Raw genomic sequence first — 14,567 nt, forward strand, 5'->3', positions numbered from 1 at the left:
CAGACAGAGAGGGAGGTACAGGAACAGGAATCCACCTCTGCAGGGACTGGGGAAGGTAGGAGCTCAAGCAATGATTTATCTGATAGAGGTTATCTGGTAAGTGAGGAGTTTCCACACAGGTCCGATATCCTGTCGGTGTATCTGGACACTGTTACCTCTTCAGCAAAGATTTCTCCACTCTAATTTGCGTGTAGCCAGGCCAAGATGATCAGGAGAGTGACTCTCTGTCCATATGAATAGAGAAGTTGTCTTTTTCACATGCTTTTTTAGAGGGCAAAATGAACTGTTCTTTAGATCACTGTGTCTTTGTAAATCAGCTGTACTGGCATCACTCCTCACGAATCTGAACTCTAACCATCAGTAAGCCTGCAAACTGCTAAGAATTAACCTTTCTGCCTCTGTGTTAGAGCTTAGCTTGGACCTATCACCTTCTGCATCTAAAACCTGCGCAGGCTTCACAACCTCAGCATCTGGATACAAAATAAAATACCATAAATCACTTCTCACAAAGTAGGTAAGAGTATTCTCTTTAGTCTGATAGATGAAGGCTGTGTGGAGTGTCCAGCTTGTCTGTTAAAGAATGTCTGTAGTGTTACTCAGTCCCAGAAAACTTACTGGCACATGGAGTTGGAATTGCACATCAGCTGATTACTACATGGTGATAAAATTACTGATCCTTTGGAAGCATGATGACTTCGTTCAGGCTTCTCTCTATATTGTAGCATTGTACTCGAATTCAGCTCTGAAGGCTTGGCTAGGAAGGAATTGGGCAATATGTACATAGGATAGACAAGAGAAAATCAAGGAGATGGTTTTGAAGGTGTTTGTTCGTGATGAACCCACTTGGCTTTGGGAAGTAGCCCGTAACATGCCTGTTTGTGACTGTTTGCTTACTTGTGCTCTCTCACTCCGAAACATGCTTTTTGGGATATGTCTCTTCCATGGTTTCTGTTGTGTAGCCTCTAGCATGTGTGATAAGGCTTTGTATTTCTTTGATCTCGGCTATTCTGTCCAAAGTTAAGTGACAAATTCCTTGAGCTGTGGGGTTTACCGTCTGTTTATATCATCAGTGCTGGGTTTAACCTCTCTGGAAGGCTATTACAGTTGAGGCTGAGTGACTAAGACTAGGATATGGGATGCCTGTATGAATGTTGAACTTGTGGGAGCCGTAGTATGGAGACTGAAAACAGGATGAAGTGGGGGACTTTCTTGCATCAAAACCACTATGGCTGATGCTGCAGGCTTGGGAGGCTTTTCTGCTCTGTTAAACTAGAGGAGCTCTCCGGTGATTCTTATCTTTGCTGCTGTTCTGCAATCGTCTGAAGGTTTCATTATGTTGTTCTTTCTAATTAACCTTTCAATTTTCAGATTTAGATCATGGTTTTTAACTAGACTGTTAATGGGATGGAGAAGGGTTGTCCTTTACCAGTGCTTTGGGCAGGTTATCCCTGCAAAGGAGCAAAACATGTAGCATTTGGAAGAAAAGGAGTATGGATAACAAGCCTAGGACAGATGTTTCCTTGTCTCCCTTTCTTGCTTGGAAGAAGATTGGTGTGTTCCACATGTGATGTGATTACTGGCTCAGATACTGACTTTACTGCCTGTCCCTGTGCAACAGGCCTCATCTGCAAAATGGGCTGTCACGCTCCCGTCTTCTATATAAGGATCTTTAGAACAAAGGAGTTATTCCAGAATGGATGTATGTGCTGGAGATGAGCCAAGCAGTTTTACCCTGTAGTTGATCAGTTCTTATTCCAGTTGCATCCTCAGGGGAAATCCCTGTGCAAAGGCTCAAGAGCAGCAAAAAGCAGGGAGCTGTCAAGAGGTTAACTAGCGGGAATGTGTAGGATCCAAAAAAACCCTGTAATCCATGACAGAGGAAGAGTACAAGGACCTATCATGAAGCAGAAAGACTAATTTTCAGCAGCTGTTACCAACATCACAAGGGACTTGTGCCATCATTGGTCTGGTTCATCCAAAAGTCTTTGTACTTCACTTGAACCCCATTACACTGCTTGTGGCATTAAGGTTACTGTATTTCCAGCATCATTAATTTTTGAGGTGCTAGTCCGCTGTGTTCAGGCAGACTAGGTTGGATGCTCTGCTGCTGTTCTGATGGTTAATTTGCCCACTGTATCTACCTTTATCTACATGTAACTCTTCGTTGAAAAGGAAACTGTATTTCCTAATAGCAGGATCTATATGTCAGATACATGATAAAAAAAAAAAGGAAAAATTGTGCTGCCACTAACTTGGTGTGTGACCTAGGGCAAATTATTAACCATCTACCAAATGGGAATAAATCGTTCTGTAGTACAGTACGTCGGGGCTGTGGAGTTTTGTATGGGGCTTTGAAGATGTAAATTGCTACATAATGGCTTAGCAGTATTATCAGCAGCAGAATGGATAAATTAGATGTGATTCTGAGTAATGTGAAGGGAAGTTTTAGTTATCACCCTATCATGAGGGAAAAAAACCTCAACGAAACCAAAAAACCCCTTGAATTTTTTTTTTTAAGTAGTATAAGAAAGGCTAGTGCTATCTTCAAGAAAAGTATGTAGAATTGCATCAGAAATTTAATTAAGCTCTGTGGAGGTATAAATAGTTTCCTTTTCTCATGCAAAGCTCTGCAGGGACTTTGCTGTTCTGATTATCTTTCTACCTGCTTTGGAGGAATGAGTATATCATGACTTTGTTAGAACTTAATTCCTCTAATGTCTGTGCTTTTTTATTTTACAGCAGTTGGTAGCTGACTTGTGAACTTTGCTCCCAAGCAACACATAAACCAAAGAAAGTTAGAATTAAGAGAAAACTGGGAGAGGTACCAAGAATTACCTAAACCAGTATTTGAGCTGTCTCCTCAAGATATGACAGGCATAAGGGAAATTGTAATACAGTTGTAACTTTGAGGTGCTCAATTAGAAAAAGTCAGGCAGGAATATGCTGGGTGGGAATATGCTGCCTCCAGCCAAGCCCCATGAAACATGTTGTTTTACTTTAGCTGGACACATTCTTGCAATGCTGTTGTCAGATGTGATGTGCTTTCTGTGTGATTAGTGTGGAACTGGAAACCAGGACACCAGGGAGCAGCTTCCAGATCTGCCGCTCATTGTCCAAGTAGATACATGGGTAGATCTCTTAGCTTTTAATCAGCCCATCCATTTGTAAAATGTGTGTCATGTCCTACAGAACTGCAAATTTCAATTTCTCTTTAAAGCCCTCTGAAAAACGTTCCCTAAAAAATAGAATCAGGTTCTAGAAGCATCTACTATGCAGGTGTGAGCTACTCAAAATACCTGGCTTTCTTGGGATTGAATTGTGGGGGCTACTTTTAAACTCCCGTTACAAAAATAAGTTTCACTCATACAAATAACCAAGGTGAGTTATTGCTTAGAAACTTGTTATGAGTCAAAGCAATTTTGTCTTTTCTGAGTTCTGTGGAGATTTTTGGATTAGCTGTCTCAGAAAGGAAGTGTGAACATGCTTCTGAGCTTGGTTGAGGAGCAGAGTAACTGGTAGTATTTCTTCTGGCACTAAGGGAGATTATTCATAGCTGGTTATGCTGTGCTGTGTTCTTCCCTTTCCTATTCTTATGCAAGGAGTGAATTCATTATAAAATGCTGATATTTTTATCTTCGATCATCTGAATTAGTGGGTCAGCTCACACCTCAGAGCTATTTTATATTCCGTGTTCTCCAAAGACAGATATCTCTGCAGTGCTTACTCTTAGTTGTAATTTTGAAGCTTTGTTTGCAAGCATGGCTACTAACTACTGCTGGGTTTAGAAAGTGGAAAGCTGATGATAGGAAACAATTTAAGAGTGATGTCAGTATATCACAGAGCCGCAGAGGAGTCTGATCTCATCCTTGCTTCTTTAGGCTTTGCCCTTTATCTGGTGTGTGCTGCCCATGCCCAGAGAGAAATAAGTTGTACTCCCCATAAGTACTTCAGAGTCTAATTCATTTAAGAATGGAAATGCTTCTGCCTTATGCCCAGCTCCATTGAAAGCTTGCCGTATGTTTCGCCTTTGTAGTCTTTTGTATCAAACTCTCGTCTTGTTAGAGTAGCATTGCAGAGGACTTGTGAAGACAGGTGCATTAGCTAGAGAGTAGTTTGTTAATGTTAGAGCCAGTCAGCTGGATTGGCAGAAATTCCTTGGTCAATTTGGATAACTGCTCTCAAGAGTGATGGTTTTTTGTGTTTGGGATAGATAGGAGTTTTGGATCTCTGGAAACGTCACTCAGGATAGAGTAGGAAAGATTCATAGGAACACAGCACTGTGGACACAATACTAATACTTAACTTGTATTGCAGAAGGAAACTGTGGGTGATGATTTTCTGTCCTGCCAGGCACAAAACTTGTGTCCCTGTCCAGAAAAAGATGGAGACTGTGTCTCAAGATTGCTTCCTGCTCTATGATGGATTCTGGACATCCTAGCTGGAGGACAAATTGGCAGGTGCTATGCTTACACTTGTACTTCACATACTGTGGCTGGAGCTGGTTCGCTCTGTTTTGTGGATTGTGTCTGTGGTTCTCTGTGAGGTTTTTCTGTTTTTCTCACCCTAGAAGGTTTTCTGACCCTAGAATAATGAGAGCTTGAGTTAAAGCATTTTGCAGAGCTTTGGAGATCAGAATGTAGTTTTGAACATAAAATGAGAAAAGAGAAATTACCTTCTCTATGTAGAGAATTAGATATGCTGTCACTCGTCCTACTCCTGTACAAGTTCAGGTTCATGCTCTGGATAAGCCTAAACCCTCTGGAGTCTGAAAAAAAATGTCACAAGTATGGGGTTTCTCTCTGTCCTGGTTTTGTTCAGCTGGTGGTGCAGAGAATGGGATTTGGCCACTGCAGCAGGTTGAAACTTCTAGCAATCTGAGTGGAGTTTACAGCATTGCTGTTGTTTTGGGTAAGTGCCTGTGCATACTCTGAACCTCCACCAAATGGAAGTTAGCTTATTTCACTTGGAATGAGTACTAATGTAGTCTGCATTGGCAGGCTGGTGACAGAACATGTGTGGGAGTCACCAGGCAGTAGAAATGGGCTGTCTGTGAATCTGTGCTGTAGCTCAGCCCAACAGGAGCCTTTGCTCAGTCACCCAAAGTCACTGTCGAAACCTGAGAGGGGAAAGGGGAGGACAAGTCCCAGAGCAGAAGTGCTTGTTGGCTGCCTGAATGCTGAGGCTCACTTCTTACCCTTGACAGGTTGTCTTTCTGAAATTTCCAGCATTGCTGTATCTCTGTGCTTATCTACTGAAGGCTTGTGACTTGCTGATTTTTGCTGTTGCATCAGTTCTTGCCTGTTTTCTGAACAAGCAGCTGGCTCAACTGGAAATTCAGCTATGGCACATAGTAATTAAGGGGCAGGGAAGAGCAGGGAGTGCTGTGGTGTGTGGTGCCTGCATGGAGTTCTTTGGTGAAACACGTTTGTAATGCTGAGGGGCACTGGCTGGGGATCCTTGCTGATTCACTGTTCCAGTGCTCCTGCATTGGGCTAGTTTATAGCAAGTGATCTGTCAAGAGCACAGCACCTGCTGTTTCAGGACTTGTGTAGATAGGGCTGGCTGGCATGTTTCTAAACCAAGTTGCACATCTTGGCTTTCTCAACATCTTGGCTCTGACCTGGCCATGTGGTTGATAACAAAGTGCTTATAGCAACGCTCTCAGAAGGAAGCGATGACTTAATCCAAAATCATGCTTCTCAGACTTTCCTCCTCTGCTCATGATTAATACTTCAGTATCCCCTGGCATATGTGTTTTCTCACACTGAGGTTTCCAGTCTAATAGCTGCCTCTGTTTTCATTCTCTGTGCTGGTCAGCCAAGTTCCTAATTCATGCATCAGCTGCAACCTGAACAGGTTTTCCCTGCTAGATTGTGGGTCAGGCTCTGCCCAGGGCATATTCATGCTCACTCGTCTAGGCTCTGCTCCAGATTCTTGTGTGGTCTCCAAATTACTCACGTGGTCTCCCTGATGCTTTAATCAAGGAGCTATGTCATTGCTCCATGCGTGGTGGGTATACCAGGCTTACTGCATTCCTAGCAGAAAGGGACTTACTCTACTCATGAGAATTAAATTTGCCCTTAATGTCCATAGTATCTCTACAGCAAGGCAGTATGTCAGCAGACTTGCATGAAGATGAAATTAGCTGTACCCTGTGGTGGAGGAAGGTGGTGGTGTTTCATGCAAGTACTGCTGAGCCCATTGACCGCACAACATGTTAACAGCTTTAACTGTTTTGCCTTTTTAAAAAATAACCTCTACAGTGGCATGGTGTAGACTGTGCTGAATACCCCATCTCTCATGTTGGATAAATAATCTCCACCCCACAGCCCCAAGTGGTTTTGACTTCCTAGTCAGTGTGGCATTTTGGTTTTTGTGTTTTAACTCCTGCCTGCATCTAGCCTTGTCGACATTTGTGTTCATTTCCAGGAGGGGTGCCAGGGAAGGTCATGGCTTTCTCCTCTAATCAGGACTGCAATAGCTTCATCGAGCTGGGAGTGAGATTTATCTCTTTAATAAGAATTGTCAGGATCCAACTGTGGAATGAGTCTAGCAGTTTATGATTACAGATTGTTTTCCCCAAGGGGTCTGGGTAGGGTGTGTAGGAAAAGGAGGATGCTGAGAAACAGAACTGGGCTGGACTTCCCTGCCATGGAGATTTAATCTCCTATATGAACTGTTTTTCTGTGAGATTTTGTTCTTCAAAAACAGTCTTCAGCAACCAAGTCACCTGATGATTGCTCCCTCAGAGCTCAGTCCAGCCTGACTATGAAGGGGAAGGCTTGGAGATAGAGTGGGCAAAGATTCTAGATTTTAAGAGATGTGGTTTTTTGCATTCCTCAAAAGATAGCAGTCAAGGGGAGCAGGAGCTTGCGCCCTTGATCCTTCCGTGTTGTGTGGCTGCTGTCTGGTCTTGGCCAGCTGCCTATGTTCTCCCTGCTACTGAGGAGATTGAGATCACCCCAGGCAGATGACGTGATGGCAGACAGGTAAAGTAGAAAAGGCTAACGCCATGATGATATGTTTGGTTTATTGCAGTGCAAGCTGAGGTTTTTCTTCCTGCCCCCTTAGGACTGGCTGGACCGTCTCTGCAGCTCTGAGAAAACACACTGCCTCTTTGATTCCTTTTTCCCCATCTGTATGATTCAATAAGAGCTTTTTCTCCAAGGCTTGAACATGCAAGTCTTTGAGGAATACCTGTGGGAGTGGCCAAGAATTTCTTGACAGAGTTCAATGCTTTTGTTTGGCACTTCAGCGAAAGTTACAGGAATAAAATGTTGGGCTTCCTCTGGAACAATATCCATCTTCTATCCCAACATATGCATCTACCAGCATGCTTTTTCTTTGTGTTGTATTTTGCCTTGTGCACCAAAGTTGCTTCTGCTTTCTCTTGTAGGTGAAGGTTCAGAATATGGGGCCAGTGGGGAGGATGCCCTGAGTAGGATCCAAAGGCTGATGGCAGAAGGTGGCATGACTGCTGTGGTCCAGAGGGAGCAGAGCACTACCATGGCATCCATGGGCGGCTTTGGCAACAACATCATTGTGAGTCACCGGATCCACCGCAGCTCTCAGACTGGTGCAGAGTCCACTGGAGCTGAGGGCACATCAGCACAGCAGTCTGCCTCACAGCAGCTGGCAGCTGAGCTGGAGGGACAGATCCTTTCAGAGTCTATGCAGCTGTCAGAGCATGGCCTGAACCTGCGGACAGTCCCTAGCAGGAGTGAAGGACAAAGCGCTGGTGATATGGACCTGCCAGAGCAGGCCCAGTCCTCCATGGACACTGAGGGACCAACTGAATACAGTGACCTAGCTAATAACAACCATCTTCCCGACAGTACCAACTTCTATAGTAATGACAGCACCAGTGGGGAGTCACGGAACAGGTAGAGATTGAGTTGTGTTTTGGTGCTACCCTCGAACTGCTCAGCAGAGACCTGTACCTCACAGCTGGCCAGGAGCTGGAAGAGTAGGGACTTGTGGCTCTGACAGGATGTTCATGGTTCAGAGGGCTTCTCTCTGTCCTGGGTGAGTGGGAAGGGATAAGGACCGCAAGGGAAGCCATGGGGAAGAAATGTACTTAACTTCCAATATTCCCACTGCTGAAGAGTTAACAAGAATATGAACCATACTGGCTGCGCAATATGCGGATTTTGAAGGCCCATGGGATCTCCTGAGCTCAGCCCTAACTCTGCAATTCAGTCAGTGTCACCTTTTGTAAAACTTTTTTCCTTTCCACTTTCCTGCCCTCTTATGCCCAGGAGCTGGTCAGTAGAGTTGAAGAAAGGGAAAGGGGCCTCCAGCATCATTCTGTAAACAGGCAGTCCTGGGCATACCTGGGCGTGATGCTCTAGCTCCATTGCTGGAGTGGAAGAGTCTTCCAGACCACAGTCCTGCTCCGTGGCACAGCACTGCTCCCTCCTCAGCGTGTGGTGTTGAGACCCATCCTCCCTGTCCTGTGGTCTTTTCTGGGAAGAACTGGGCTTTACCAAAACCTGCATAGCTCAGGATCTGCTCAGGTGGGGATCTTTCCTTGTTAGAGAGTTAGCACAGTATCTGGCAGGAACCTAAGCAGAGCTGCTGTGTAGATGGGTAGAGAGACAGGGGCTGTGGCTCTCCAGTCAGGACGCAGTTCACACAAGGGTGTTCTGACCTGTGCCAATATTGACATGAATGAGCCATCCCAGTGGTTTCATGGTGCCAGGACTGAGATAGATACACCTTCTTGGCAGGGGGCAGAAAATGTCTTTCAGCTCCAGACCAGGGTGTGAGGTATGAGTCTCTAATGTAAGGTGTTGCATGTGAAATCTTGACCTTGTACATGTAGTTTCTAGTGGAGAAATCAAGGCTCTGATATTTTGGTTTTAGTCTCAAATGTGATTTTCCTTTTCATTTTGTAACTCTCCATCCCTAGCAGGCTTGTGGAGGAAGGACGGGGAGAGCGTGAGTGCAAACAGGGGAAACACCAAAGATTGATGTCATTAAAATATGACAAACACTCACTTGACCTAGTGTCTTCATTTGTGCGATGGCTATCTCTGTGTTAGGTCTTTGGATAGGTACATCCAGCTCAGGAGCTCAAGGTAGCTTACAAATGTCAGTTGATGACCGCTGTCTTCCCAGGAGGAAAACAGGCCCAGTTGGAAGTCCAAAACTGGGAAACAGGAAGGAGCATTTGGGGGCCTTGATTGCAGATCACCTTTTAACCTGTCTGGAGGTGAGCAGGCATTCTTGCATTTCCCACCGTTGAAGTGCTGCATTAGGGAGAAAGGGAGGTGTTTCTACTCTCCTGCTTAAAAAGGTGTGCAGAGATGCAGCACTTAGGCAAGCAGCGTGGTCTGTTTTGCTGACCTCTCCAAGCAGAAAAAGGGTGCAGTGTCTGGCTGTTCTGGATAAAGGAATGCATGTGGCAGCGTTACCACCGAGTGGGGAGGGATGCTTCCTCTGCTGTCTGAGCACCTGCCAGCAGCTGCTGTGCCCCTGCCCAGTTCCTCTAGACTCTGTGCTGCAAAGACATCACAAAAAATGAGGCTGTCATTAGGCAATGCTCAATCTCGCAGTCAGAAGAGTCTGTTAGGGAACATTAAGCAAATCTTCTCTTAAATCATAGCCTGGAAATGAAACTCAAATCAAGTTAGCTGCTGCCAGGCCTCATTGCAGAGTGTTAGTGAGGCTCTAAACCCTACCCTGAGCCAGCAACATCCCTGATCTGACAGGAGAGCGGCCTGAAAAGTGGGATTCCCTTGTGTGGTGGGGAAGGTTTCATGTATCCCTGTAGTGTATCAGTATGGGGTGGCTGGAGGATGTGCTGGCACTTGGGAGCTGGTGGAACTGTCTCAGAGCTGTTTACTGCTCTGCCTAAAAGCAAACTAAAACAGAGCCCAGAAAAAACCTGCTTCTGCTTCAGCTCAGCCTGGCTTCTCCTCTTCCCTCTCCCTGCACAATTCGTGGAAGAGTCTTGGGACCTGTTCTTGGTAGATGTGTTGCAGAACGTTTATAGATGTCCATTTCCGTAGCCAGAGTCAAGCTGCCTACAGAAAAATTTCCGTGACGGCTGGAGGAAGGTCTTCTGGGATGCCTCACTGCTGGCAGATTTTCAAAGGCCTGGTGTGTACCATGCTGGGCACTCTGGCCAGGCTGCTGTACAGAGGCCTGAAGCCTTGCTCTGCTGAGGACTTCCCCTTAGTCCAGACCTGCCCCCGTTGGAGATGGTGGCAGAGCAGCTAGCAAGCTCCAGTTGGAGCAGAAGCAAACCACATCTACTGTCTTTGATATCAGCTCAGGACATCTCTGAAGCTCCAAAGCAGCTTTTCCTTCAAGGTGTGAGGGGGAGACTTCCAGATGAGGTAAGGATGGAGGCCTGATCAGAGTAGACAGCCTTCATGTTTCTCGTAATCCACTTTGTAGCTCTGGGGCAAAGGCTGGTGACAGCTGTAGCCTGACTGCTGTGTTCATACGGGCTTTATGCAGGAACAGTGGGTAGAGTGGGTGTGGGTGGGCTTAATCTTAATGATGCCTTGGACATGCTTCGTAGATGATCTGCTCTGGCCAAAAAACTTAAGCAGGTGCTCTGCTCTCAGTGGTGGGCTTGTTTGTAGAGAGAGCAATACCTTTTTTTTGAGTTTTAGATCTAGGATTTGCCAAGGTCAGTTTTTGTCTCCGCGTGAGACCTAGTGGAGAGAGGTGGGTGGTTGGGAAGATGGGAGACAGGAGGGAAAATTGAGCACGCTTAGGCCATGGGCTCACTTCCTGCCGTCCTCCCAGTGCAATTTATTTCTTATGCCTTCGATGCTTGTGGAACAAAACTGTCTCTGCCTTGGACTACCCTGTTTGGCTCAGCAGTCTTCCTTGGTTGGTTTGGGCAGAGCTGAGCTGACCTGTACCCTCAAGCAACACCCCTGAATCTGCCCGATTACCTGGGGCCTGTGCAGAGCCGGCATCAGGGACATGACCCACATCCAGGACAAGTTTAGCAGTGACACAGGGCTCCTTCCCCAAACCTCACAGCATACCTGCTCGCTGCAGTGTGGTAACGCAGCACGGAGGCAAACACCCTGCCAGGACCAATGTGGAAATCCAACAAGAGCTGCCTAAGGAAACCAAACCAGAGCTGTGCATGCTCACTGGCCTGATTTAGGAGACAAAACGAGAGCTTTGCTGCACGGGAGCAGGAAATAATCTTCAAAAGCTTTTATCAGCTTTAGCCCGCCAGGAGCCTTTAAATAGGCTAACATGGGGAAAGGAGAAATACAGTGCAGAGAATTTCATTTGTCTTTCAAAATTCTCTTGATAAAGCCCCTCACGAGGCTATTAAAGAAACTCGATAATCTCAAAGGTGAGGGAGAGATGGAAATTGAGATGGGAATTGGAGTCAAAAGTAACAGCCAGCTCTTGGTGTAGAAAAAAGTTAATGGTGGATTGGTCGGGTTTGGTAGGAGCCAGTGTTCTCTAAAAGCCGTAATGAGCCAGAAGAGGAGGAAAACAGCTGAAGATACAAGATTATTTAAGTTAGCTAGTAAGAGAGAAGGTGCCAGAAGCCTGGGGCAGCAGCAGGGAGTGTGATTTGAGCTGCTGTGCTGGAAGGCGGTTTTTGATTTAACCCTTCACAGTGCTAACCTGCATGGGCACTGCTGCAGCTGGTGAATGCTCCAGCATCTCTGGGCCTAGGACCAAACCAGCTGGTGAGCACTGCCCGGAGGGGAGTCCTGGGATACCAGGGGGGGATTGCCACAGGCCTGGGAGGTGGTACAGCAACGTGGTGAGACTCACTTGTCCCTATGAGTCCTGTGTTTTCTGCCCTCACTCCTTTGCTGCCCTGTTTGTCCAGCACATCCATTTGACTCCACCCAGAAGTCCCACACCATACCAGCATGTGGCTGACATGGGGTGACCCTATCGTTGGATGGTGTTGGGACCTCAGCTCTACATGATGGCCAGGAGCTGTGCTGGGCAGGAAGCAGAGGGCAAGAACCAGGTTGCAGCTTGGGTGCATGGGGAGTCTCTTTCCCCGACATTAGCCATGCTGAAGCCTAGCCCCATAGCCAGACCCCCTGCCTGCCCCTTAGGCTGCCCCCTCTGCTCAGTCCAATCTGCCAGAAAAACTATTCTCCAACAGGAAAAGGCGATTTAATTAAAGCATGCAGTGTGTGAGCCATCCACCTCTAATTGGTATCTCAGTGTGCAGCATGTAAATGTCAGGCCTCTGCTGCCTCTGCAGGGAGGGGGCCCTCAGCACACAAGGACAACGGGGGGGCGGGGGGTAACAGCAGCCTTTCATTTGAAGCTGCCACCTTCTGCCAGCCAATTAATGTCAGTACCCCTCTTTCCTTGCCTCAGGAGCAAGGACTTACCTCCTCCTTGCCCTGCTGCTGCTACATGGCTCTTGCTGTGGTAATGGACAGGCGGCTAGTTATAGCCCACTCGGTGTACTTCGGCGAGCACAGTGATTTGTTTCCCCACAGCATCTTGAACAGAAGCGTCTCTCATCTGTTCTCTGTTAGCTCCCTCAGCTCCTGTTTGTTTTGCCTTTCAAATGGTTGTTGCTGGCATGAAGCACCAGTAGGAGCTGGAGGAGATCAAGTTGTCTTCCCTGGAGTGCCAGCCCTGAACATCAGCTCCTTCCCAGCCAAGAGTCAGTATACTGGAGTGGGCATCATGAAGCTTCCCCACTGATTCCCATCCTAAAATCAACTTGCTGTTGCTCAGCCTCCAAGCACCCACCCTTCTGTACCAGGATTTTGGCCCCCTGATTTGGGTCAGAGTCCTCCAGGACACGTGCGAAGAACTGGGGGGCCCAAGCACTGCACGGGCAGGGCTCAAATGACTTAGTGGGACGGAAGAGGTGTGAACGATGGAAAATGCGAGCCCAGCAGAGAGTAAACACCACAACTGAAGGAGGCAGCCAGACACTGAGTTCTTCAGGAGGACCCGTTGCTGAAACTAGACAACAGCTCGTGTGGAGAGCTGCAGGTGGGCTCTGCTGCCCTGCTAAGCCTTCACTTCAGCTGTGACTGACAGAACAGTAAGCTCTGGTCTGGCAGCCTCTAAGGTTTCTCTTTCTGTCCTAGTGTCCAGCGCTGCTCCAGCTTGGCTGGTGGAGTTGGACTCTAGAGTCTCTGCTTTTTCCAAGTTGAGGAAACATCCAAGGCTTCTCTTTACCCTCCGAGCTCCTAGCTCCAGCTTTACAGAGGCTGAGCTAAATAGCAGACACTGTGCAAGCTGTGCAAAAACATGAGATGTCATGGTAATGTAGGCTTGGTCCTTTCTATCTCTTAGGCTCAGCTCCATGTCTGGGCCGGTATTCACACCCATGTGGGTGCCAGGGGTACACCACTGCTATGGCTTTCCCCAAACCCTTTCTCTGCACCATTTGAACAGCAGATGAGCAGAGCTCCAGGTTAGGTACCTGTCATTTTGAGCATTGCTTGGCACACAGAGCAGATGCTGTCCTTGTGTGTGCTGTTCCTTGCAGGAGAAAACAGGAGACCAGGCAGGTTATAATGCAGCTCTGTAGATGTTCTCTTGTGAGTAAATCAGGGGAACGGAGAAGAGGATAAAGGGAGCAGTAGGGGTTTGGCCGATGGTTCATGATGTGCAGTGGGGCCCTTCTCAAGTACTCCGTGCTGTACACCAAATGAACTCCAGCATCCCTTACCAGCGCACGTGAAGTGTCCGTGTTGAACCCTACCTTACATTGATGCATCCTCCTTTTTTCTTTGAGGCAAGATGCAAGTCTCTGCTGCAAGATGGCAGGTCTGCCCTGCCCTGCCAGAACTGCCCCTGCCTGGAGCACAGGGTAGCAGAGCTTGGGTGCATCCATGCAACTGTGTGCAGTGGTGGGCTCGGGGGCTGCTCTGGGCCAGCGGCTGTTGAGGTGATTTCTAGGTGGAGAGAAGGGTGCTTAGCCTGGGGCTCTTGCTATGCCCCTATTGTGGCTGCAGCCCTGTGCTGCTGGGCCTCTTCCCTGAACCTGTGTCTGTGAACCAAGTTATAGGTGCCCAAGGGCAAGGGTGCTTTCCTGGGCTGTTTGACAAGGTGTTGCTTTCCTGGTGTTTGAAAAACAGGCTTATGCAAACCACTGACAGCTTTTGTGTATGAACTTGCATTAATTTGGTGCAGAGATGAAAATATTTTTATACTCAAGAATTTTGTGGAACGCGATTGCTGCCTCAGAGCGGAGAAAGCATGTGAAGCTACGGCCCTTCTTGGAGTCTAATGCTGGACTACTTATACCATCACAGCTATTAAAGCCTGTCCCTCAGTCCCCAGTTCATAATACAGTAATATTCTGATAAGATCAGGGGCCGGCTCTGACAGTACATGGGCTCCAGCCCCTCCTCTGGCACTGCCACCACATCACAGGGAAACTTTAATTCACAGATTATTTGTTTTCATGGCAGGCTTTGGAAAGGGATGTGAGTGAATTGCTGTTATCAGGGTGGTGGTTGCTGGCTGCTGATCAGGCACACTGAAAGCCAGAGCCCTTTGCTGGTTTTTATCCCGGTTTCTCTCCTTCACTGGGGTCCTTGTCAAACCTCCCCAGGGTGATGCAGCTGTGGCTCTGATCTTTT

The 14,567-nt window shown here is 47.1% G+C and overlaps 1 protein-coding gene across 1 annotated transcript in view; it reads left to right on the plus strand.

The window, feature by feature from the left end:
- Positions 1-7,887, plus strand: part of LOC104497689 (activating molecule in BECN1-regulated autophagy protein 1-like) — a gene marked incomplete at its 5' end in the record, with an annotated part of 9,776 nt that extends 1,889 nt beyond the window's left edge. Inside the window, 2 exons of the mRNA XM_010140968.1 lie at positions 1-55; positions 7,397-7,887. The exon at positions 1-55 is cut by the window's left edge and continues 7 nt beyond it. Of these exons, the coding sequence (XP_010139270.1) occupies positions 1-55; positions 7,397-7,887 (546 nt within the window). The remainder of the gene's footprint in view (positions 56-7,396) is intronic.
- Between the last annotated feature and the right edge of the window lie 6,680 nt (positions 7,888-14,567).

This window comes from Buceros rhinoceros, unplaced genomic scaffold, assembly GCF_000710305.1.
Source record: "Buceros rhinoceros silvestris isolate BGI_N320 unplaced genomic scaffold, ASM71030v1 scaffold5798, whole genome shotgun sequence".
Classification (NCBI taxonomy): domain Eukaryota; kingdom Metazoa; phylum Chordata; class Aves; order Bucerotiformes; family Bucerotidae; genus Buceros; species Buceros rhinoceros.